The 25,850-nt window shown below is 42.7% G+C and overlaps 1 protein-coding gene across 3 annotated transcripts in view; it reads right to left on the minus strand.

Annotated features, from left to right (window-relative positions):
- Positions 1–1,207: 1,207 nt before the first annotated feature.
- LOC106572557 (uncharacterized) overlaps positions 1,208–25,850 on the minus strand; it is a 49,925-nt gene continuing 25,282 nt past the window's right edge. For 2 of the 3 annotated variants that reach the window (XM_014146879.3, XM_014147025.3), the window contains exons 3-22: positions 23,931–25,417; positions 21,625–22,781; positions 18,703–21,338; positions 17,755–17,793; positions 17,334–17,452; positions 16,589–16,945; positions 15,643–15,769; positions 15,489–15,524; positions 14,509–14,699; positions 12,329–12,455; positions 12,011–12,156; positions 10,935–11,061; positions 10,710–10,739; positions 10,445–10,557; positions 10,157–10,289; positions 7,282–7,421; positions 6,904–7,027; positions 4,656–4,814; positions 4,214–4,379; positions 1,208–3,214 (exon numbers count right to left, since the gene is read on the minus strand). In XM_014146879.3, coding sequence (XP_014002354.3) covers positions 3,126–3,214; positions 4,214–4,379; positions 4,656–4,814; positions 6,904–7,027; positions 7,282–7,421; positions 10,157–10,289; positions 10,445–10,557; positions 10,710–10,739; positions 10,935–11,061; positions 12,011–12,156; positions 12,329–12,455; positions 14,509–14,699; positions 15,489–15,524; positions 15,643–15,769; positions 16,589–16,945; positions 17,334–17,452; positions 17,755–17,793; positions 18,703–21,338; positions 21,625–22,781; positions 23,931–25,417 — 7,503 coding nt within the window. In that variant the 3' untranslated portion in view covers positions 1,208–3,125. The remainder of the gene's footprint in view (positions 3,215–4,213; positions 4,380–4,655; positions 4,815–6,903; positions 7,028–7,281; positions 7,422–10,156; positions 10,290–10,444; positions 10,558–10,709; positions 10,740–10,934; positions 11,062–12,010; positions 12,157–12,328; positions 12,456–14,508; positions 14,700–15,488; positions 15,525–15,642; positions 15,770–16,588; positions 16,946–17,333; positions 17,453–17,754; positions 17,794–18,702; positions 21,339–21,624; positions 22,782–23,930; positions 25,418–25,850) is intronic. The other variant, XM_014146942.3, reaches the window with a different exon arrangement.

Below are 25,850 nucleotides of genomic sequence, written 5' to 3' on the forward strand. Positions count from 1 at the left end.
GCCATGACAACAGGATGCAAATGTATATGTTGAGTGGGAGGACATAGGCCTTACTTCATTACAATGTTAGGTTAGAGAAAGACTAAGCAGCATACTGTATCAATTATGTAATTTTGTCTTTAGTGATCTCTTTACTTTCCACATTTTCTACTCTTTCAAATACCTGATACTACGTACGATGAGAGCAGATTTGTACAGGTCAGGTGAGGCTGAACAGGGTATTGTTGTGTATGGCGTTGGTGTGCATCATAGGTTGCGGTCTGATAAGGATGTCAGGGCATCCTCACCAGTTCAATACAGTTTCTTCAATCCACACCGACGTACACAGATCATTCTGTGTAGAAGAGGAACTAGATACCCATGTGCTGGTCTAATCATCACCACAGCCATCCTCTCCATTTGTCAATGTAGGCTACTGTGTTGACAGATAAACATATCTGACCCCATCTATTTCTATGATCTATTATTCATTTATTTTTTGGAAGATGGCCGGGTATTCATTCAATGCCGTGTTGCAGCACTGCACTACCGACAATTTTGCATTTAAAAGGCAATTTTCCTGACATTTGCACCCTGCGGATGTCAGCTCAAGCATAAATTATCTTTAAATGTCAAGTGCAATGCACTTATTGACAACAAGCCTTCTATTGAATCTCGACCGTTGCCCCTTCACACAGCTCTAAAGTCAGGTTTTTTTTTTTTTTTACTCCTTGTGACCTCACTTCCTGTTCCTGGTGGAGGAGGAGTTCACAATCTCCCAGGTGCCTCAGGCCATGCTGAATGTAGAGAAGGATCACGTTCAGGGAAAGACTTGTCAAAATCAGCAGCGGAGAGGACTCATCTGACAAACCACTGGATGACTCCACTGCCGCCTAGGGGCACTAAGTGTTTCCTAAAAATGCAGGGGAACAACACCAACCACTGCCACTCCTAAAAACTAAGGTTTTCCTTAAGCCTACATCGTGAGGCGTTTCTGAGCGACAAACAGACTTGTGGGCATAGAGCGTGGCCTGATATGGCAATGCTGGGTGTGTTTCAGTCAGATAATTTGTATGACTGCCTTTAGTATTGTCTGTGCTAAGCTTGTGAGTGTGTGTCTGTTTGAGTAGAGCTGTTGTAGTGGATGTGTTAAGGAAGTTGACGATAATTCAAGTCCTTGACTTTGGAAGTGTTATTGAGATACCTCAACAACATAACACAAATCAAGAAAAGGAAAAAAAACGTTTATTTTTCTGTAGATCGTAGATTGACATTACATTTAAGACACAGTGGTTAGCATGATATTGTAGCACAGTGTTGAAACGGATCTTTAATCATTTGACATATGAAATACATGCACCCGTTGCAGCTAATGTTCTGTGAAGTGATGTTTGTAGTAAAGTATAAATCCAGACAAGGAAAGTACTTCTGAAACATGAAAAAAACATATCAGTAACACTTTACTTGACGGTCTTAACCATGTCATAATATAGCATAACTGACATAACTTGTCATAACCTGTCATAATATGGTCATAACACTGTCATGGCCCGTATAGTTATACCTATTGTGACATATTGCATTATTTTTTGGCTGGTTATGACATTTACATAAGCGTGTCAAAACCCAAATGTATTCAAATGTGTTTTTCCCTGCCAAGAAGTTTCCTTTCGTTTGAAAGTTTGTTTGTTGTCCTTTGTTGTTGTTATGAATTCTTAAGTCATTTTTTTCATAATATTTGAAATAACTTGTCATAAAACATTATGACCATCCTATGTCACTTTACTTGGACTAAGAAAATGCACTTTATGAAACAGTCCAAACGCATTATGACCATCCTATGTCACTTTACTTGGACTAAGAAACTACACTTTATGACACTGTTAAGAAGCATTATTATCATCATAATCATCTAAGCCATATAGGCCTATCACGCACATGCCCTTATGTCAGTCATCAGTCACAAAGAGGGTGTCTTGTAATGTTCCTGAAATCTGCTCCTGCATTTATCCCAGTCATCAGAAACAGAGCATTGGGGTAGGTGCATGTCTGACATCAATGTGTGTGCAATTACAATGATAATTGTATATGGTCAATTTAAAAATGAACAACAAACATACTGTTGACAAGTAGGCTATGGTGTAATGGAATGTTTTGCCTTGTGTTATTTGACACTCTTATATACATGTCCACTACCATGCTAGGTTTTATGTGTTTTGACACTCTTATGTAGGTGTCATAACCAACCATAAAATAACTATCATGGTATGTTTTATGGGGTTGACACCGTGTCATAATGTGGTATGACGCTGGGTATCAAGTGTTACCAACATATCTACACAAAACGTATAATTTGGAGAATTCAAGGAGTGTTCATCTATGACATTAAGAATGTGTGACTTCATAGACTAACCCTTGTGTGAAAACATATACATTTCAGTAATTGACTGGTGAAGCACACTTAACTCATTGTAAATGCTATGAATATAGTAGAGACACACACATATTCCACTACCGTTATTCTTTGGTATGGTCAATGAAAGAATGAATTGTGGAATTTGTAAAGCATCATTCAAGTCCTGACAGTACATTGCAGTGCTCCTTAAATTTACTTTAAGTTATTTATCAGATTCTCTTATCCAGAGCAATTAGGGTTAAGTGCCTTGCTCAAGGGCACCTCAACATTTTTCACCTAGTCGGCTCGGGGATTCGAACCATGCTCTTAACCGCTAGGCTACCTGCCGCCCTTGCTCTGTAGATAGTTCTGTAGCCACATGTTGTTTGGTTTCTTTCTCGTTGCAGTGACTTGGAAATGTGTAGTTTACTAGTTTATAGTTGTGTTTCACAAAGACAGTCTAGCATGGATGCGCACAAGCTCAACAATTGTTTCAGAATATCTCGAGGCCCACTGCAGACTAGAATCACAGAGCACTAAGGCCCTTGTAGGAACTTCATAAAGAAACAAGAGTATGGGTCCCACGGTGGAACTGCATCACAGAGCTCTGAGTCCCATGGCCTTCTGATGCAAGAAAGCTCTTAGACCCTTGGCTTAGCTGCACCAGAGAGCTCTGAGGCCCACGCCAGAGCTGCACCAGAGAGTTCTGAAGCCCATGGCAGAGTTGCTGTAGAAGCCTATTGACACTATATTACAGGATCTCCAAAGACCATCTTTGGTTGTGTTTTCTCTCATCAAATGTGTTGAGAATCACTTGAGTTTTGTCATAACTTTGTCCACCTGTGAGTAGAAGATATTATACAGTTTAGTGTAGGCTACATACTCAATGGCATTGCAACAGATGGGTAATGAAAATAACTAACTAAACACTTCCTAAACTTACCACCAGATAGAGCCAGATAACTGGGGACTGAGCTGAACGTCAGAGCTCCTATACTCTATGTATGTTGAATGAAAATATAAATTCAACATATAGTTTTGGTCCCATGTTTCATGAGCTGAAATAAAACATCCCATAAAATGTTCCATATGCAGAAAAGGGTAATTTCTCTCAAATTATGTGCACAAATTTGTTTACATCCCTGTTAGTGAGTATTTCTCCTTTGACAAGATAATTGATCCAGGTATGGCATATCAAGAAGCTGATTAAACAGCATGATCATTACACAGGTGCACCTTGTGCTGGGGACAATAAAAGGCCACTCTAAAATGCGCAGTTTTCTCACAGATGTCTCAAGTTTTGAGGGAGCATGCAATTGGCACGTTGACTGCAGGAATGTCCACCAGAGCTGTTGCCAGATAATTTAATGTTAATTTCTCTACCAGTAAGCCACCTCCAATGTCTTTTTGGAGAATTTGGCAGTACATCCAACCGGCCTCACAACTGCAGACCACATGTAACCACCCCAGCCCAGGACCTCCACATACGGCTTCTTTACCTGTGGGATCGTGAAAGACCAGCCACACGGACAGCTGATGAATGTGAGGAGTATTTCTGTCTGTAATAAAGCCCTTTTGTAGGTGCTCATTCAGATTGGCTGGAACTGGCTCTCAAGTGGGTGGGCCTATGTCCTCCCAGGCCCCCTCATGGCTGCGCCACTGCCCAGTCATGTGAAATCCATAGATTAGAGCCTAATGCATTTATTTCAATTGACTTATTGCCTTATATGATCTGTAACTCAGTAAAATCATTGAAATTGTTGCATGTTGCGTTTATATTTTTGTTCAGTATAGATGCTACTGTAGCTGAGAGAGCGAGAGCAGGAGAGCGGATCTGACCTTTAACCTCAAGCACCAGATCAGGTTTGAGGTGGCATCGGACCAGGCCGTCTGGGGTAATGTTCCACAGCTGGTTGTCTTTCCCTGGCTCCGGAGGAGACACACTCAGCCTGCTGCCCGCCATGACAACGCTCCCCGTGATCTGCAGGCAACAGTCCTCCACCAGCTGTAGAGACAGGGAATAGGGGTTCAGATGTGGGTGGATTCTATATTGAATACATACTTATAAGCATGATACAGATAAAGTTTTGCAATGTTATATGAGAGACAAATGACAATTGTACTGGGATATGCTCAACACGTGACATGAAACTATGTTGAAATAATGAGGAAGCCAGTTCTGTAACACTTGAAGGTGGTGATGATGGAATGAATAAGGATGTCTGTGGAGTTAATGAGTGGAAAAGATGATCCATTGCAAAATCTTGAGCCCATGCAGTACCTTGCAGCGTAGGACTCCGTCATGGAAGAGCCAGACCTGGTCCACTCCCCCAGTCTCCTCCAGGGCCTGGACCCGCAGCAGCTTGATGTCATCCAGAGGCCCTGACAGGGACATCACGTAGCCCGTCTCCCTGCTTCGCAGACGGAAGTACACCTGCTTCTGTAGGGGGCAACAACACAGATAATATGATCTTGTCTAGACTAGGCTAGATAAGTTCTTCTCCCCTGAAAGTGGTCATTATGAGTTATAGGGCTTGCTGTGGCTCTGTATAATTTCCATTGTGTGATCATTTGCATTGATGACTGAATGAGATTAGTGCAGAAGTTGAGTTGTAGTCAATAAGTTTGAACATTAGTCATGAAGATTAGGCTATTTTGTATGTGGCCGATATGGGCCGATTCCAACCCGAGTTAAGCGAGCGTAAGTGGAACGCATTTCCCTTTTTATGCACTTTTCACTATATGCGTATTCTATATTTTTGTATTTTTTAAAACTTTTTACCTCTTTTTCTCCCCAATTTCGTGATATCCAACTGGTAGTTACAGTCTTGTCCCACTGCTGCAACTCTGCACTTGCTTCTAGACACACTGCTCACTTAACCCGAAAGCCAGTTGCACCAATATGTCAGAGGAAACACTGTGCAACTGAGGTCAGCGTGCATGCGCCTGGCCCACCACAGGAGTCACTAGAGCACAATGGGACAAAGACATCCCGGCCGGCCTAACCCTCCGCCAAACCGGACAATGCTGGGCCAATTGAGCGTAGCCTCATGGGTCTCCCAGTCGCGGCCCACTGCGACTCAGCCTGGTATGGAACCCCGGTCTGTAGTGATGCCTCTAGCACTGTGATGTAGGGCCTTAGACCGCTGCGCCACTCAGGAGGCCCCTATATGCGTATTCTGACCTTGAATTTAAGCATGAGAATAGCATGCTTTTCGTCCAGGGTGGAGATAAAATAAATGAAGGTGTGACGGAGGTGTGTCTACAGATACGGCATATTCTGACCTTGACTTAATTCCCCAACAAATCCACCACCTTTATGTGTGAATGAAACCTTGAATAAGGTCAAGTGAACCTACCGGTTCCAAGTGGAAAAAGCATCCATTTTATTTTTTCCAATAGAAATAACACCATTCTCTATGCACTGTAATTTACAACTTGATAAGAGCTATTGATAAGAGCTAGGCATATGATTAATCCGTTTGGATAAGGGAATTGTAAATATAAATTACACTTGTTTTAGATATATTTGACCTTATAATCCCTGGAGACAAATGTGAAACCAGTCATATGGCAGCAATCTGAAGCATATCAACTTTCCCACAGTAAAGCCTATGAAATGCTGTGCCATTATGCAGAATTTTAATTGTATGGCCTTTTAACTTAAAGGGATGAGCACTCTCTAATGTCGGCTTTCTCTCTTTCCTATTTCTATCATGTTAAATATTAGCCACTATCTGTATTGACCGTCAGTAGGCCTAATAACCACACAGATTCAACTGCCAATTTACCGTTAGTTCCCTTCAGTTGGTATACATTATACACACATTTAATTACATTATTTTGATTACCTTCATTTGCTTGCTCTGAAAACATTGTCACAGCTGTGTGGTTGTTGCTGTCGATCATTAGTGAGAGTGTCACGTCCTGACCAGTATAAGGGGTTATTTGTTATTGTAGTTTGGTCAGGATGTGGCAGGGGGTATTTGTTTAGAGCGTTTCGGGGTTTGTTGGGCTAGGTGTTTATGTAGAGGGGTGTTTGTTTAGAGTGTTCTGGGTTTTTGGTTATGTTCTTTGTTAGTATATTTCTATGTTCTGGTCTAGTCTTTTTAGTTCTATGTTTAGGGTTATTGGTTTGACCTTCAATTGGAGGCAGCTGTTCTTCGTTGCCTCTGATTGAAGGTCCTATATAGAGGGGTGTTTCTGTAACGGCCGTCGTATGAAGTAGACCAAGGCGCAGCGGGTTGAGTGCTCATTTTAACGTTTTATTTTAATAAACTTGAACACTTAACAAAAATAACAAAACGAACTACAGCTAAACAGTTTTGCAGGCTAACCCTAGCAGTGCAAAAACAACTTCACACAAAACCCATTACAAAAACACCCCTCTATATAGGACCTTCAATCAGAGGCAACGAAGAACAGCTGCCTCCAATTGAAGGTCAAACCAATAACCCTAAACATCGAACTAAAAAGACTAGACCAGAACATAGAAATATACTGTTGGCCCGCATGCCCTGCCTCCATACCTGCAATAGTGGTCGCAGGGATCCGATTCGCGGCCAGCTGCTGAACTTGAACCAATCACCCAATTTGCTGGGCGGTAGCAAGATCTGACGGCCGCGGTGATGACACCCCTCATACAGCACCCACCTGTAGAGCAGGAATTATCAAATCACACACAGTCAGTTGCTCTACTTACACAAACCTCAAACACACCTTAAATGTAAACAATCCACATTCCTACAGCATTCCTGTTTACAATAAGCTAGAAAATCTAGTTGCTAGATTAATAGGTGCAAATTGCTTCAACCAATTTGAATAGTAGGTGCAACTCTCGCTTTACAATGTTCTGTTTTGTTTTATTGCCTAATAAAAACTGTCAAATCCATTCAGGTGTGACTTACATTCCTCCGTCAATAACCAGGGAGCGTATGCGTCCGTCCACCCCAGCCAGATGCAGGTTCACCACCCCTCCCGTCAGCACCACTCTACGGCCTCTACAGCCAACCTTACTGAACAACGTTATGGACGGGAGGGAGAACTCCTGGAAAGATAAGGTGGAAGGGATGCGTGAAGCATGAGATTATACATCATTATGGTATTGTAGGTACAGGACATATCCAAGATATGCTGTCACTTCACACCGACATGACTTAGGTTTACAAATACGGTACACATGCATGCCATGCCAACAGGGTTAGGTAGGTTACCTGTCCCAACTTTTGGATTACCCAAACTCAGTAACGTAATCTGATTACATTCCGTTACTTTTAGATTACTTTCCCCTTAAGAGACATTAGAAGAAAGCAAAAATGTGTGTTACCATTTGAACGATATCTATTGCAGGATAAATCATTGTTAAAGTTTACATAGCTGGCCATATATGGATGTTAAATTTTACTTGATGGGTTGGTTAAGTAGGCTTTTTCCATTGCTACTACATATAATAATACGATGAAATTATTTCTTGACATTAAAAACCAAAGTCTATCAGAATTCTAGTCATTCCAATAAATGTTAAACCGTTTGATCTTCAAGAATAGGACTTGGAAGTATGAAAGTATAGATTAGCCAAATTGTTTTACCTGAGGATGACCCCAAAACTAAGGACTTATTAGCCAGCCCTACTCTGTTGTTTATGATTTTGTTGGAGGACTGACTGGGCTCATTCATTTGAGTTGAAAAATAAATGCTGCGCTTTGAGCATGACTGAAAAGTGCTATTTACATGTGAAAAATGAATGCCATATGCTGCATTTGCTATAGGTATATATATATATATATATATAAATATAAATATAAATATAAGAGAGAGAGAGAGAGAGAGAGAGAGAGAGAGATGAAGTCGGAAGTTTACATACACCTTAGCCAAATACATTTAGAGAATGATTTATTTCAGCTTTTATTTCTTTCATCTCATTCCCAGTGGGTCAGAAGTTTACATACACTCAATTAATATTTGGTAGCATTGCCTTGAAATTGTTTAACTTGGGTCAAACGTTTCGGGTAGCCTTCCACAAGCTTCCCACAATAAGTTGGGTGAATTTTGGCCCATTCCTCCTGACAGAGCTGGTGTAACTGAGTCAGGTTTGTAGGCCTCCTTGCTCGCACATGCTTTTTCAGTTCTGGTGCGAAAAGTGCAAATCAATCCCAGAATAACAGCAAAGGACCTTGTGAAGATGCTGGAGGAAACAGGTACAAAAGTATCTATATCCACAGTAAAACGAGTCCTATATCGACATAACCTGAAAGGCCGCTCAGCAAGGAAGAAGCCACTGATCCAAAACTGCCATAAAAAAAAGCCAGACTACGGTGTGCAACTGCACATGGGGACAAAGATCGTACTTTTTGGAGAAATGTCCTCTGGTCTGATGAAACAAAAATAGAACTGTTTGGCCATAATGACCATCGTTATGTTTGGAGGAAAAAGGGGAGGCTTGCAAGTCGAAGAACACCATCCCAACCGTGAAGGACTGGGGTGGCAGCATCATGTTGTGGGTGTGCTTTGCTGCAGGCGGGACTGGTGCACTTCACAAAATAGATGGCATCTTAAGGAAGGAAAATGATGTGGATATATTGAAGCAACATCTCAAGAAGTTTGGTCGCAAATGGGTCTTCCAAATGGACAATGACCCCAAGCATACTTCCAAAGTTGTGGCAAAATGGCTTAAGGACAACAAAGTCAAGGTATTGGAGTGGCCATCACAAAGCCCTGACCTCATCCTATAGAAAATGTGTGTGCAGAACTGAAAAAGCATGTGCGATCAAGGAGGCCTACAAACCTGACTCAGTTACACCAGCTCTGTCAGGAGGAATAGGCCAAAATTCACCCAATTTATTGTGGGAAGCTTGTGGAAGGCTACCCGAAACATTTGACCCAAGTTAAACAATTTCAAAGCAATGCTACCAAATATTAATTGAGTGTATGTATTCTTCTGACCCACTGGGAATGTGATAAATGAAGTAAAAGCTGAAATTAATCATCCTCTCTACTATTATGCTGACATTTCAAGTTCTTAAAATAAAGCGGTGATCCTAACTAAGACGGGACATTTTTATTAGGATTAAATGTCAGGAATTGTGAAAAACTGAGTTTAAATGTATTTGGCTAAGGTGTATGTAAACTTCTGACTTCAACTGTATATATATATATATATATATATATATATATAAGTCCAAAAATGGATGTAGCAACTACAGATTGCCCCTTTAAGCCAATCAAAAGTGTGCAAGTTTGAGCATGTGTCCATTAGGCCTATGGATCATTTTTTTTTTTATCGGCATGAAGTAGACTGAGTAATAAAAGCCCCCCTTTTATTCCATAGGCTTGGATTCGCACTATGCAGCTGTTGCAAGAGCGCATTTTTCACTGGCTGTCCACTAGTTTCAAAAACAATGAATGATAGGCAGCTTAAACTTTTTAAACCGCGATTCATGAAACACATTTGGTGTGTCATCATAGTGGTCTCTGACTTGTGGTCAGACTCGCTCAGGTGGAACAAATGTAAATTTGTGCCTTTTTTCAATGCTGATTTGAATGTCATTGAGAAAACAGAGAAGTGTCAAAGATACATTTTCCGCAAACATCCTTTCTGAATTTAAAAGTAATCCTCGAAGTAATCATCTAGTTTTTCAAAAGTATCTGTAATCTGATTACAATATTTTAGCTGGTAATGTAAGGGATTAAAGTTACTGTTTTTTGTAATCTCTTACATGTAACAGATTACAAAAAAACCCTGCATGTCAACACACATAACTCCAGGATCTCCTCTGTACTCACATGGCTGATGGTCTGTATGGAGCGGATGGTAGAGTCAGGACCCAGACAGCCCATGGACTCAGTGTTGGGGTAGTCTCCCTCCTCCAGGACATACATGTGCTCTGTGAACTGGGATCCCTTATACGCCACCCAGCTGGAACACAGCACAGAGGCACACAGTCAACTACAGCTCTCTCCAGTACTAAGTCCTCTTTGAGTGTAATATACAACTAACATTTCTGTATACTAAATGTCACTCTATAACAAGTAGAATGAACATGCTGTGATTAAAGTTGATGTTCTGCTCACCTCCCAGCCAGTACTCTACAGGAGCCAGGGAAGAAGTCTTCCTCCAGGGCTACCACACTGTCCTCCAGTACCACCACTCTGCCCTGGAACCCAGGCTTTGAGAACAGCTGGAGCTAAGGTGCATACACAGGAGACAAACATGACCTACAACTACAGTGGATTACAGGTAGGCTACTTCATGCAAAATTATGGTATAATCACATCCATAGACTATTGACTATGTTAAGATAGTTAATATGATTTGTTTTTCACAATCAGAACTTACCCTGAACTTGCTTGATCCACCCAGGTTATCCTGAAAGTAATAAAGGAATTATGGGTAAACCAGTTCAAAGTTTCCTCACCAACCTCATAGTTTATCAGAGTCATGAAAGTACACTCTAAGTATGATCAAGTATGATACTACAAAGGTGGTACTACTGTGATTATTATTGTATCATAGTCTTGCCCTAGTCCACCCATTGACTGTGCTTAAATATGTTCTGTTTACCTGGAAGACTGGCTGCAGTGAGGATATCTTGAGGTTCGGTCCTCCCCAGTCCTCTGGGCTTCCGTAGAGGCCTCTCTCTAGAATGTAAAGTTCTCCGGAGAACCCAGGGTTCTCAAAGGCAACCCACCTGTTTAGAACAAACACACAACAGGTAAACTGGTACATTTATACTTAGGACACTCCATAATAATATTTTACAATACAACATGTTGTAAATAGCATCATTCCCATCCGTATGTCATAAACTTTAAACAGGTCTGAATATTATTATTATAATTTTACTGTAGTTTCTAATCCTGTAATATTAGATGTTTATAACTTGAAATCACTAGCTCTAACTCCATTTTATCACTAACCAAACACTGAACTATGGCATTTTAAAAGGCCATAAAACAATTAGCCAGGTAAACTACACAGGAAACAGTATACGGTTATAAAGAGATTATGTAAAGGCTATCCCTATTCAGTGGAGTTAATTTTGAACTACTTAAGCTTTAGGCGTATGCTCTACATAACCAGTTTGGAAAGATATATTAAAATGAAAGCTGATCATTCTAACAGAGAGACTTTTGTGATAGCTTATGAACCACTGAGACAACTGACTTTATCTATAAAAGAGATAGCCAATGAACTAATAGCCAATGAACTAATAGCCAATGAACTTCTAAGTGATTAAATTCAGGTATGTCTGGAACATGGCCACTCCCTTTCTTTACTGAAATATGTACAAAGCTTATACAGTTTGAATTGTGACTCCAGGACTGTGCCTTTACAATCTATTCTCCTCGCTAAGAATATATAGCCCCAAAGATTGATCTCATTTTCCCACCTATTGTCTAACCTTCAGTATCACTTTACTAAGCGTGACATTCACACCAGTCTTTCACGTTTGTGCCTGTGTGCGCATGTGTGTGTGTGTTAATTAAAAGCTTGCAATCAGAGAAAAGAGAATAGGAGTGACCCACCTATATTTCTCTAGCACAGCAAGCCAAAGCCCTGGTGCAGTTGTGACACACTGAGTTATTTTAATAGATGCTGGAGATTGCTACAAAGGACTGTCAGAGAAGTTGACTTACGCTCCACCCTGGACATTGATGGACTGTGTCTTTGAGCCGAAGCCGGTGTCCTCCATGTTAATGACAGGCCCTAGCAGATCCATGTTGACCCCTCGCTCCCCAAAGTCCCTCTCACTGAACAACTTCACATGGGGAGACAGGACATCCTACAACCCAGAGAATGTAAACACAAACACCCAAATGATCTCTATTTACAAAGACCAAACTGACTTTATTTTGACTAGGTACTGTCAATCATCACAAACATTCTATGTATTCTTTGTAGAAGCAAACGGATTTAAACCATGGCTCTGAATAGATGAGAGTTCCAGTACTTACAGTGCGTACAGGGCGTAGTGACAGGAGCTGGTCTCCGTAGCCTCCCCACTCCCTCCAGTCAGGATACTCCCCCTCCTCCAGGAGATACTGGTGACCTTCAAACTCTGGCTCATCATAGCCAACCCAGCTACAGGGACAATCAGGAACACAGATGGCTCTATTTGCGCTAGTGTCAAACGCACAGTAGTTTGCAATTTTGTCATATAAAAAGCGTCACACTGGCATGTTCCAGCCCTAACGCCAGATTCGGCCATTGACCTGTCTTATATCAGCTCGCTTGCACTCAGATGGGCGGGGTGGAAATATTTAAGGTGTGTCATTAAGAACATAATCCAAAGTGCTAATTTCAGGCAGCACTGATAGGGATATGTAAGACCAGCCAGAAGCTGATTTTAGCGGTAACGCAGTTGATTATGGCGTGAATTCTGACAGCGGAAAGGCAGCCTATCCAGACATGACGCACATTGCCCAGGTGCGCATGGAACAAGAGTAGCCTAATGTGCTTTTGGTGACTGTACAATTCGTATTTAGAAAAAACATCCCATTCCCATTTTGTTTTATTTGATTAAAAACCAAGCATAGCCTCCCCTCCTCTCAATGAAGGCTTTTTTTGTCTGCCCAATGCAACTGCAAATATCAAGTTTGAGAGGAGTAAAACAGTGAGCTAATATTCCCTTTTTGTCTATGCATTGTAAGAATTTTTGCCATGCAGGTCCCATTTTGGACATCGGTAAAACCCCTCCATGATGTAGGCTAAGTGTCAATGCCCATCATGTAACTAGAGATGAGAACTTCGGTGAATACCGGTGAATCTCGTATTTAGAAGTTATCTGTAACCTGTGAAAATGGCTTGTTTTCCGTTTCCTATGTTCAAAACCCAAGCCCTCCCTTAAGCCTACTATATCGAAGGCTGGTTTTCAAATCAAAATCAAATCACATTTTATTGGTCACATACACATATTTAGCAGATGTTATTGCAGGTGTAGTGAAATGCTTGTGTTTCTAGCTCCGACAGTGCAATAATATCTAACAGTTTCACAACAGCAATGTGTGTCTTTTTTAAGCCTGGGAATGATGTCATTACATTTGCCATTTATTTATTATTGTTGTTGTCTAACAAAAATAGATTGTTTGTTTTTCGTTTACATTTATTACAACAAAACTTATTTGAATGATTCACCTTTCCGGTTTCATGGTGACAACGTCCGTGGGGCGCTTGGATCGCAACTTCTGGAGATGTGAGAACGCGATCTGATCTGTAAAATGGTTCCGAATATATTCATAAAACATTTGGGGGCACTATAACGGTGACTGGACGTTCTCCATTTCTATTTATTTAGGATCCTTGTCCAGCTACTGTGAAAAGTTTGGATGAGCCATAAAACCCTCCATTGTTTTATAGGCCCACGGGGAGAAAGTATGGTGCCTGTAAGTGTGACATAGCCTATTTAAAACAAGTTGTTTCGTTTAGAATTTGATTCAAATTATTCATTCTCTTTTTAGGCTTTATCAATCAATTATTTAATCTTGTTTATTGACAATGTTTAGCATGTCCATGGCTCAGCCACAATGCAATTTACAGTAGACCTAGCCCCTATATCAGTGTGAAGGCTATTGATGCCATGCAATTACTTAGAAAATGTGAACTGCAAATGGGTTCAAGTTAACGTATTTAGCAAAGATAGGTTTACATTTTGTTATTTCGTTTCTGTAAGCCATTTAACAAACTATAACAGACTAACATTGGAATTGATTCCAAGGCAGTACATAAAAGACCGTAAATACACAACTTGGCGCAACCACATATTTTGTCATTGGGGCACGTTCTGATTGGCCAGTGAGGGGCCAAGCCTTGACATACCCACAACTTGTTCATTCATCATCAAAACCCAGCCCTTTCGCTCACTTACCGATAAGTGTGATAGTGAAAATAGCAAAAATATTTCTGACACACACCTGAACCATATAGCTCTACCTCCTACGCTTAGATTTACCATTGCTTTAAGTTTGTTAAAATAAAGCCCAGAGGGTGATGTTAGAACGGATCTGACCCAATACAGTATAAAATGAATAGACCGTTAATCTGTGTTATGGCAGGTCAATATGGGCAGAGGAGGGGTCATTCCATTACAATACTATTCCCTACTGTATGTCAGCTGAGATCAACCACAAGTACTTACAGTCCACGAAGGATCTTGATGGATCCCACAGAACACAACGTCTTCCTTCTGACTGGATTACCTTCTGCCTCCTCCTCCACCACCTCCTCCGCCCCCCCCTCTTCCTCCTCTCCTCCCTCTCTGAAGTCGTACACATCATCGTCAATCTCCACACACTCGCCCTCGAAGCACGGCCTCTCGTACACCAGAGCCTGAAGGAGAGAGAAGGGTTAAAGTTGAGGCTGATGTGCTGAGGTGGGCAAAGTGCTCTTGTCCATACCTGTCCACATCCCAGGGAAGCATGCTCCTCATACCACAGATTCCACCCCCCTAGGCCCTGTACCTCTGGACAGAACATTTCTCAACTGCCTGTCTGACAGTGCAATATTGAGCCCAGAGGGCTAGGTGGTACTTTTCCTAAACCATCAATCAATTGTTTATTTTAATGGTTAAACAAATGTTCAGCAGATATTGAGCCAAACTGCTACATTATTAGCCCCTTGAAACCTATGAAATGCGCTTGCATATTTCTACATTTTAGACCTCATCTGGTCTGCCAGAATGTCCTAAACAAACAGCTCTACTGGCAACCACAACCCAGCATGCAGAGACAACACACTTTTGTGCTATGCGCCCATAGATCTGCCAGGGCACACATAGTTCTCTCACTAGTCACTAGTCAATCCACCTGAAACAACAGGCCTGTTGGTCTGTTTCACAATTAACAGATTTTATAAGGCAGAGGACTTAGGATGACAGCTGTGCTATAATAATATGTCGTCCCATCATATCACAGCTAGTCTTCAGCCATGTCACCAGAAAAAAGCCAGGCATTTGGATATTGTGAGGTTTTGTTGTAAGAGGCTTCTGCTGTTGTTAAAAGTTCCCACTGTCATTCACAGACTGTTTTTAATTTTGTTTAATCCTTAGACGTTGATGTAAATATGAATGGTCATGGGAATAGCTATAAAAACAGAATAATTCAAAGAGGGGAAGCATACCTTTACTTCATTAGGATGCTCCACCTTTATCCCACCCTGTAAGAGATGGAAAACCACACAGGCCTTTAGCATCATGGAGATAAAACAGTAGAATATACAGTAAGGGGACAGTGTTTTTAAAAATATAATTAAGAAAGACATAATGATCCAGTACCATTTTGAGTGTTTTCAGCGATCCGATGAAGGGCTGAGGGAATGCCCAGGCCTCTGGACAGGGGTACTCGCCCGCCTCCAACACCGATAAGAGACCCCCAAACCCTGGGTCACCATACACCAGCCAGCTATGGGATAGCGACAAGGGCCACACACACACAAACAAAGATTAGACACTTGTACAAGACACTAAAATCCCACCCTTGTTCTTCAGCTGTCATGTAAATATTAACTTTAAAACACATCCAAATACGATTTCAGGGCATTAGCACTATGATTCGACAACACACCTAAGACAGACAGACATGAGCAGATTCACTAAACTATGTTCAAAATAATCAACATACACTGTTAGCACCTTTCTATCTAGAGCCTAAAAGAGTTATTCGGCTGTTCCCATTTGATAAACCTTTGAAGAACCCTTTTCGGTTCCAGGTAGAAACCCTTTGGGTTCCATTTAGAACCCTTCCACAGAGGGTTCTACATGGAACTCAAAAATGTTCTACCTGGAACCAAAAAGGGTTCTCCTATAGGGACAGTCGAAGACCCTTTTGGAACCCTTTTTTTGGAACCCTTTTTTTCTAAGAGTGTAGCAGCACCAATGTACTGTCTACAAAAAACAACAACATTTTTGTGACTGAGATAACATTTCCTAACAGCAAATTATGTCATACCAACAAACAATGCAGGCCAGCCTGAATTCCAATGAGAAAAGTGAAGAAAGATCAGCCTCCATGACAAGAGTTGCTAAAAATAACGCATACACACTATAGTGAGTGAAAATGCAAAATGATAGTTTGCACACTGTATCATCCATTTCAACATGCTTTTGAACAACAGCAAGCCTGCTGGGGAAAGTATAGTATATTGAATTTAATTTAATAATGAAGCAAATTCTTTACTAAGATTTGAACCTACAACCTTGTTAGAATGAAGGTAGAACTTACACTCCAGAGTGGACCTTGATGGAGCCGGTATTCTGTATGTTCCCGTAAGAGCAGATCTCAATAGTGTCATCGCAGAAGGATGTCATTCTCCCCAGACCATTCACTTCAGTGAACAGGTCAATCCGAGGTAGACTGTAGTCCCTCACTGCCAGGCGGATAGATCCGATGACCATGGGTGAGGTTGGCACAGGCAGACCCATGTGATCCAGTGCCCCTGGCGTCACCTCCTCTGCCCACACATTGACCAGCTCCATGGGCCCCTCCTCCAGGGCGATGGTCCGCCCCTGGAACCCTGGCTTCTCATACAGCAGCCAGCTACAGGGACAGGATGTGATGACACACTGAGAGGCATGTTCCCTAACAGTCACAAAATATTGAGTTGCTGTCATGCGTCTTTAACATGAGACATGAATCAATTAATAATGTAATACAGGATTGTGACAAGTAAAAAATGTAAGATTTGTATGAAATAAAGCATTAATTTATGAAATAGAGAGTGAGGGAATGAGGAATGAAGTTTGTCCCCGACAAACGATTGTCACTAGTTACCACAGCCACAAAGTCATAGCTTATTTCTACAATATATCTTCTTAAAATGTGATTTTAAACCTAACCTTAACCACACCACTAACCTTATGCCTAACCTTAAATTAAGACCAAAAAGCAACAACCAAAAACATACGATATAGACAATTCTTACTTTGTGGCTGTGGTAACCAGTGACAATCACAACAAATAGTCTTACCATCCCCTGATGACCCTGACTGAGATGACAGGAGACAGCTTCATTACGGAGGCATCCTCCACGTCCCCAAACACCTCGTAGGCCTCTCCTCCAAACTGAGCCTGCTCATGGAGCACTATCTACAACAGGATGTAGAGATTTACAGTAAGTACAGCTCATGGTCATTACAACATGTGACACTTGGTGATTGTATCATTGTCAATTGCAATTTCTGATACAACAGACTGAGTTGAATACTGCAGATGTTGTTTTATGAAATATCTTTCCAGATAATCACCATAAAATATCAAAAGTATATGAGAATAAATAATGTAGAACTCCCCAACACACAACTAGTTGTAGACCTTGCATCGTATCGTGCTACTATAAAACACTGAACGGTGGATACAGTATTTTGTTTTGAATGTAAAGTCAATCGTACCTTCCCAGGCCGTTTGTGGAACCCTCTCACTTCTGGAATCTGAAAAGGAAAAGAAAGCATGCTGACTTTCATTTTCCTCTGAGGGACTGGGGGGTGGAAAAGCACAAGTATCCTGTGTATTTTCTGTACTCCCGGCAGAACACTGGACTGCCTCCAGATAGAAATAACTCAACAAAAGACTACCAGTTATACATTTGCAAGCTTAAGAACATCAATAGTTAGCAGCCTACACGCCATGTACTGTACATTAGTGTGTAAGAGCAAACCAACATTGGTCTACACACGCACTGCTTGCTGGGCAGAATGTAAGATGGCAGTCATGTAAACAAAACAACATGAGAGAAGTAGGCTTATTTGCAGGTTTATGTGTCTGGTCTGAGCATTAAAATGTATGTACAAAATGGAGTGGTTCTGGCGAAGGTGTATACAAACGTTTATTGAAGAATGCCTCTTCTTGTCTTTACTCGCAAACAATTCATGACTTGTTTCTAAGAGCCATAACTTGTAAACGTCTAGAACTTGTTATTGAATTTCAACATTCTAAAAGACAAAGCTGGACCTGATTTGATTTAGTGGCGTGTTGCCATGGAGATACTTTAGATGCCTGTATAAAGTGAACAGGTTCTGAAGTATCTGCTCAGCCCATTAAACAATGCCCTGCAGGTCAGAACTCATTTAGTTGTAAAACTGAATCCTCTGTTTCCAGGAGTAAAGCAGTACTGAGAGAATATGAGAGACTCGGGCAGGTAGAGACAACCATAGTTATGAATCAATCATGCAATTTTAATCTCTATGGAAAAGAAAACCTATTTCTCAATCTAGTACAAAGTACCTGTGTATAGAGATTTTAGATGGATAAATAAAATAACATAGATACATACAGTACAGTAATGATGGAAAAGCCCAAACTGTCAGTTGGCTTCATGCAGTCTTGTCTGAGACTCTTACCTTAGGGTTGGCAGCAGGAACACCATTCAGAGGGGCCTGTGGGATGTGGTTGGTGGCTGGATGAAGTCCTAAGGTAAGTCCCTTTAGTCCAGTACCGTGACCTAAGCCCATTACAGGGCTAGCCATTGTACTCTGTGTAGCACTACTCTGTGAAGATCCTTTGTCTGTCCTGAGATACTGCTCCAGGGGATCTGGCAGCTTTAGCTCAGTGAACAAGGGGAGAGGAGGAGGTGAGGAGGGACTGATTATTGACTCACCAGTTGCAACCACACCCATACTCAGGCCCGGATTCATACCTCTCCAACCCGCCCTTTCTGGCACTGTGCCCTGGGTGGTAGGAGAGGGAGGAGCACCATTAGAGACTGAGGAGGAAGGATCCCCTTTGTTCCTTCTGGAAGTCCTGGGGGAGCTCAATAGGTTGGAGAGTAGGGACGTCCTTCCTAGCCGTGACGTGAGCTGACTGGTTTCTTCCCCTTGCTCCTCTTTCTTCTCTACTTCCCTCTTCACCTCTACCTTAATGTCCACCTCTCCATCTTTCCCATCTGTTTGACACCCTGGTTTTCTCCGGGCTCTAGATGGAGACTGGAGGGCTTTGAAGAGAAGACTGTCCTCTGCATTAGCCCTTCTTGTCTGTGTCTTCTCCTCCCTGGCCTGTTTCTTTATCAACATGGCCGGGGTTTCTTTATCCTTTGTCCTCTTTTTCAGGCCAAACTGGAAGCCATCAGCGTCAAAAGGGTTCTCGAAGCGGTCCTCCTTGATGGCGGGCAGGGCAAAGGGGGGCGAGGAGGTCTTGGCATGGTCGTGGTGCCTCTTGGGGGGCAGGGGAAAGGGGGTGCCCAGTTCCTTAATGCTCCTGATGAAGTCATCCACGTTGTCAGTCTCAGCCAGACTCTCATCCTCGCTGGCTGAACAGTCCAGCCTTCTCTTGGTCTCCCTCTTCTGCTCCTGTTTGGAGCCGCGCTCCACGTTCAGCCAGCTGGACGGAGATTCCTGTTTCAGAGGGAGAGGTTTAGGGGGAGAGGGGAGCTTCAGAGAAGTTGGCAGCTGAAGAGGCAGCTCAGCCTTGGGGTTTGCTTTTGTCGTTTTAGGGGGTTCTTTGAGGACCAAGACCTTCTTCTCCTGAGCTTTTGTTCTTATGGATTTTGAGTCCTGTTTTGTGTCTAATATCTTAGTCGCTCCTTCGCTGGGTCTTTCTTCTTGTTTTGTCACTTTCTCCTTCTGATCTTTTGTAGTTATGATCTTTGATTCCTGTTTTGCATCCATCTTAGTAACTGTGCTCTTAGTTGCCGCCTCACCCCGTTTGTCCTCTTTGTTTTCTTTGTGTGGCCCACTATGTGCATCTGCCAAATTCTGTGTCAGTGAAGGAAGCTCTTTGTTCAGTTGGACCTCACCATTTTTAATTGGTTTCAGAACAATCGCAGCCTCTGTTATAATGTCGGAGACCTTCACTGGCTCTCCCCCCTTCTGTACTTCAGTCTCTTTCCCAGACATTATGGATATATCAGAAACTATGCCATTACGAATAGGTACTATATCAGGGGTTTGAGCATTAGCTAGTTTCTTAGATTTTTCCTCTGAGCCAAAGAGAGTTGACTGTGTTGCCGTATCTTGACTCTCTCTTCTTTCAACTACAGTGGATGCGTTTTTGGGTGAGCTATCCTTTGCTCCATCCAGGCCATGTTCCACAGGCTGATTCGTATTGGATATCCCTTCCCCAGCACTAAGTATGAGCTTCTCTGAAGCTGTAGAAGCATTTTCATTATACTCATCACTTTTCTTATTAGCTTGGGTCTCAGTGTCAGTATGAATGCGGTCAGTCAATTCAGGCTTGGTGGATGTATATATTACTTCCTCATGGGTAGGTGTGCTTGAGGCAGACACAATGAGGCTTGGTTCAGTTGGGCGTTTCTCCAGGACTACACCTGGGCTTACAGGACCCATCTGCTGCAGTGGTGTATTGGTTAAGGCTTCCACATAGTTGTGGTCACTCTCTGTCTCGGATGAGAGATCTGGGTATGGTTTGGTTTGTTGTTCCTTTGTAATACAGGTAGTTTTGACTGATGTAGATTTTTTTGGTGCATTTTCAGATTTTGTATCCAGTTTTGTTTCAGGTGTACTACTACTGCTCCTGTCCTCTAGTGATTTCTTTGTTCCAGTGACTGCTGGTTCATCTATTTGATCATTTACAAACAGTTGCTGGTGTGTTGCTAGTGTGGTTTGTTGATCATCTATTTGAGAGTTATCTGTGACCAGTGACACATGATCTTGTATGGATTTAGATTGTGTTTCAGAGTTCATAGTTTGCTCGGATTTCTTGAGGGGCTTGCTGGGCTTGCCTTTAGGGGGGGTTATCTGACGGAACATTGCACGCTTGCTAGCCACAGTCACAGAATCACTTGGATCTTTCACTGGACTTTTCAAACTCAGTGGTGAAGCCTTCCTAGAATCATCAGCAGTCATGTCCATGGTGTGTGATGTGATGTTACTCTTCTTCTTAAGTCCAAGGGAGGTGGGTTTCTCTGGCTTGGTTGGTAACAGTGAGGGAGGGGTGGGTGTTTCCCCGTCATCACGGGGAGTGCTCTTATTGGAGGCCTGTTGGGGCAGGTTTGTTTGCAAAGGGCAGGGCAGCTTGCTTCCTGTTGGTGATACAATAGTTAGTCAGACAGTTAGTATTATTTATGTATAACAGTTTGTTGGTTAGTTTTCATAATGCATTGCAAAATGAGAGCTATCCCTCTCTCTTAAATATGTGACATTTACAATTCCTCTTGTCCATCAAAGAAATTAAACCATTGGATAATTCTGAAACATTACCACTTCTAAACACATATCTAAAACGTGTTAGCTAGACAGGGGCTATGAATAGGCAGACAGAATCTTATCAATATCCCATGTTCAAAATCCATGACATGTTTGTCTTACCCTTCTCAGGTTCAGTGGTCATTGTCTCATCTGGGGGCCTTTCCTCTGGTCTGAGAAGCTCCTGCTGCTTTGGGCTGGTTGGTGTGGAAGGCCTACTATTGACAACTGATGCTCTCTCAGTGGTTTTGGTAGTTTTACTCCCTGTGTCGATGGTTTGGATTTTGCCGTCTTTCATCTTTCTGACCAGAGACAAAGAGTTGTCTGGGGCTTTGGGTAACCGGCTCTTTGGTATCATGCTGCTGTTGGTGCTGTCTGGGCGTGTGGGAGCCTGCTTTTTGACATCTTTGGTTTCACTTGTTTTGGCTATGTCAGTCGTGTTGTCCTCAGGGTCTTTCTCCATCCCATTGAACAGGTTTACCTTATCTGAGTTCACAGGTGACATTTCTGGTTCTTTAGTAGGTGATGCCTCTTCTGACGTAACAGGCTCTGGAGTTGGTTTCCCCCCTGAACCCACTTCATTCACCTCCTCGGTGATAGGCTTTTTGTCTGTTTTAATCATTAAATGTTTAGGTTTAGGGATCTTCTGGGGTTTGGAACCAAGCACAGGTAGAGACACAGCCACTGAAACATCAACCACTGAGTTTGTGCCTGGTGACAGTGGAGGTTTTGATACAGCTTCTGTCTGTGACTTTTGGGGAATTTTCGACTTGGGGCTGTCGTTGACCTCTGTTTTTCCGGCGGTGGGTTGATCCTTTAATGTAGGTGACATAACCTCTGTTTTCTCACCACCATCTTTAGGTGTCCTTTGTGATGAAGCCCCACTAGAAATCCCTGCCTTGCCACCATCTTTGAGACCCTTTCCCTTAGCCATGCCCAGGACAGCTTTGGACTTGGGTCCAACCGGAGGAGGTGGGCACTTTGACCGACTGGTTACATTGCCTACTTTGTCACCTGGTTTAGACGGGGTGACCTGGGTCGTCCCCTGACATCTAACCCTTGAACCTCCTGTGTTGGGCTGTGTTTTACGTCCTGGCATAGTTGTGGTTGGAGAGGCCTCATCCAGCTCTGGGGTTGGGGACGTTGGGCAACTCTCTACAGCCTTGGGGTGATGGTGTCTTCGATCAGAGTCTGTACCCTTGGTTATCTCTCCAGCAGTGATGATACAGTCATTGTTTGGTTCCTTGAGGTCTACATTAACTTGTTTGAGGCTTGGCGAGCTGTTTAGAGAAGAGAGAAAATGTGTGATTAACTTTGAGGACAGGAGGGTAAAATAATTTAGTGTGCAGAACAAACTTGTCACCACAAACAAGTGTTGTTGTTTAACTACATTGATATGGTACTTCATTTATACCAACCATTATAACATTTACATTCACATTTTAGTCATTTAGCAGACGCTCTTATCCAGAGTGACTTACAGTAGTGAATACATACATTTCAAACATTTCATTTTCATTTCATGCATTTAAAAAAAAAAAATGTTTTTAACCAAAAACCAAATAAACGTGACATTCAGATAAGGAAAACAGCCTTTAGCAATATGTGCAAAGTGAAACTGAAATGAATCTTTCTGCACTGAGTAGCTTGACCAAACAGATTGTGAAAAACTGCTCTCACTTAAAACTTCCAGCAATGCAGAACATCCCCTCAGGTATCAGTAGAACAATAAATCCATGAAGAGTCTTGGATGAATTCCAAGCATTTTCAAATTGATTCCATAAAGATATACATTTTAATCTAAAAAACAGGCTACATCACATTAATATGATACAACAACAAAAACATGCCTTGTGGCATTACTATGTCTGAAAGATATGTGGATATCAGAATAGTGTGCCTTACATTTGTCAGCCTTGTACTGAGTCTACTCATTAAACCCTTTAGTCAAACAAAGTGACTAGTTGCTTCTGCCATTAGTCATCATTCAAGATGGAAATAATGCCTGGAGTAAATCTCCATTTTGATTTAAATAAAACAGTTCATTTGAACAACTGACTTAACAATTTAAGGAAGTCTACTGACTGCGTTGTATAGACTAACTGTGCACACAGTATTTTGTGACAATCACATAGGAAGATACAGTATTGTTGCATAGTCGATGACCTATAGTAGTACTATCAGTAATCATGTAGTCCAAGTAAAGTATACAGTAAGTAATGTAAGTGACATTTTAATGACGCAGGAGTTTTTCAGCTGTACTAAGAACTGCTGTTATTGTTCTCCTCTGGTACAAATAGGCACAGCTCAGGTGTTTTTTTTCTTTCTCTCTCTCAATCTCTCAGTCTCTCTCTCAATCTGTCTCTCACACTTTAGGATCAAAGCACTCTTTAAAAAGACCAAAGAAAATGTAAAATAAAGATACTTACAGTTTCACCTCTGACTTCTGAGGAATCTTTGAAGCCAAGTCTGCGATGTCATTCTTTTCTAGCTCTGTTTTTGTCTGCTCGTCCCCGTCAAAACTGGGCTCAGGGCTCACATACACCTTCTTAGGGAAAATCTTCTCACTGCGGGACAGTTTCACACTCCTGCGCTTTTCCTCTTTGCTCAGGGTCATCTGGTACTCTAGAGGGGTGCTGCTCTCTGAGTCTGTGCCTGGACTGTTCGCCTCTGGCTGGGCTTTGTTTGTTGTTTTGGACTCCTTGGAGTCTGGTGCTGTGGATACAGCCATCTTTGGCTTTGGCTCTCTGCCACTGGCCTCTGCTGCTGATACTGCTGAAGGAGTTAGAGTGGCCATGACACCTGCAGTATCAGGGTACTCCACAGGGGCCACAGTCATAGGTATGGCCAGGACTGGATGCGAGTTTGCACTCTTCCTCTTTCCCTTCCTCTCCCCCTCCTCTTCTCCCAGGTGTGTTTCCACCCACAAGGCTTTATGTAGCTTCACTGGTGAGTCCTGCATCGTCCCCTCCTCTCCCCCATGTAACGTGGTCTGTGTGGGGGGAGCTGTTTCAGCCGAGCTGCTGCTGGTGGATTTCAGAGCCCTCCTCCTGTTTTTCTTCCCCATGGCTGGGCTGTCCTCCCCCTCCTCTCCCTCTGGCTGGGGATCTGAGGAGGACGGGGTGCGGGATTGAGAGCCTACAGTCACTCCCACCAGGTAACTCCCCTTCTCTCCAACAGATGTTTTCAGGGAGGTCTTTTTAGACTCAGTGACCAGAGGTGTGAAGTCAGTCTTAAGGTGAGATTGGGAGAGCTCAAATGACCTGAGGGTGTTTTGGACCACTGGGCTGCCCCCTCCCGACCCCTCTCTGTCTTTCACAGTGGTTTGTTCCAGATGTACCTGCAGCCTCCTGCTCGCCTCTCCCACTACGTCCTCGGTGGGGCTGAGCTCTGGGACTTGGTCTGCTCCGGTGGAGGACAAGTTCGTGGGAGTCAGATTCCAAGAATTCCTGTCTGCCTCTCCGTCTGACTCTGCCTCGGTCCAGCTCGCCTGCACCTCCCTCACGCTGCCACGACCGCTGCTGTCGCTGCCTGCAAACAAAAGGTCCCCTCCGTCCACCACCACCAGAGAGGCTAGGCTGGAGGTACCAGGGCTGGAGCTGGTACTGAACACCGATCCCTCCTCCTGGAGCTCTGACAAACTTTCCTGCACTGGCCCAGCTCCGGCTTCCACTACCTCCCCCTCTCTCCGGGTGGTGGTGGGGGTCCTTTGCCAGTCTTCCTGTGGAGGTTGGTGGGGGGAGAAAGGAGAACCAGGGGACTGGGGGGAGACGGGAGAACCAGGGGACTGGGGGGAGACGGGAGAGCCAGGACCCAGCCAAGATCCATCCTCTGAGTCTGCTGAGAGTGAACCGCTCCGGCTCTTCTTTTTCATGGAAAAAAAACTGCCGATGCGGTTCAACACTCTGTCTGAGCTCTTGGAGGAGACAGAGAAAAAAAAACAGAAAGATAAATACCCAGATGGAGAACCGACACACCTGTTGGTTTTGGCACAGCTATACAAATAACCACAGATGTTAGTTCCCATCTCACTTTTTTTCAGTCCTTAATATAAAGCAGGGTTCTCCAATCCTATTCCTGGAGAGCCACCGTCCAGTAGGTTTTCGCTCCAACCCTTATCTAGCACACCTGATTGTAATAATTAGCTGGTTGATAAGCTGAATCAGGTTAGTTACAACTGGGGTTTGAACGAAGACCTACAGGGGGGTAGCGCTCCAGGAACAAGTTTTGGAGAGCCCTGATATGAGATGTGCTCAATGATGTAGTACATTTACATAGAATAGATTCATTCTCTGAATAATGCATTAACCTTAAATCCTTAACATCTTCAACTATTACTACTAAGATTA

The sequence above is a fragment of the Salmo salar genome, chromosome 01, assembly GCF_965601325.2.
Source record: "Salmo salar chromosome 01, fSalSal1, whole genome shotgun sequence".
NCBI lineage: Eukaryota > Metazoa > Chordata > Actinopteri > Salmoniformes > Salmonidae > Salmo > Salmo salar.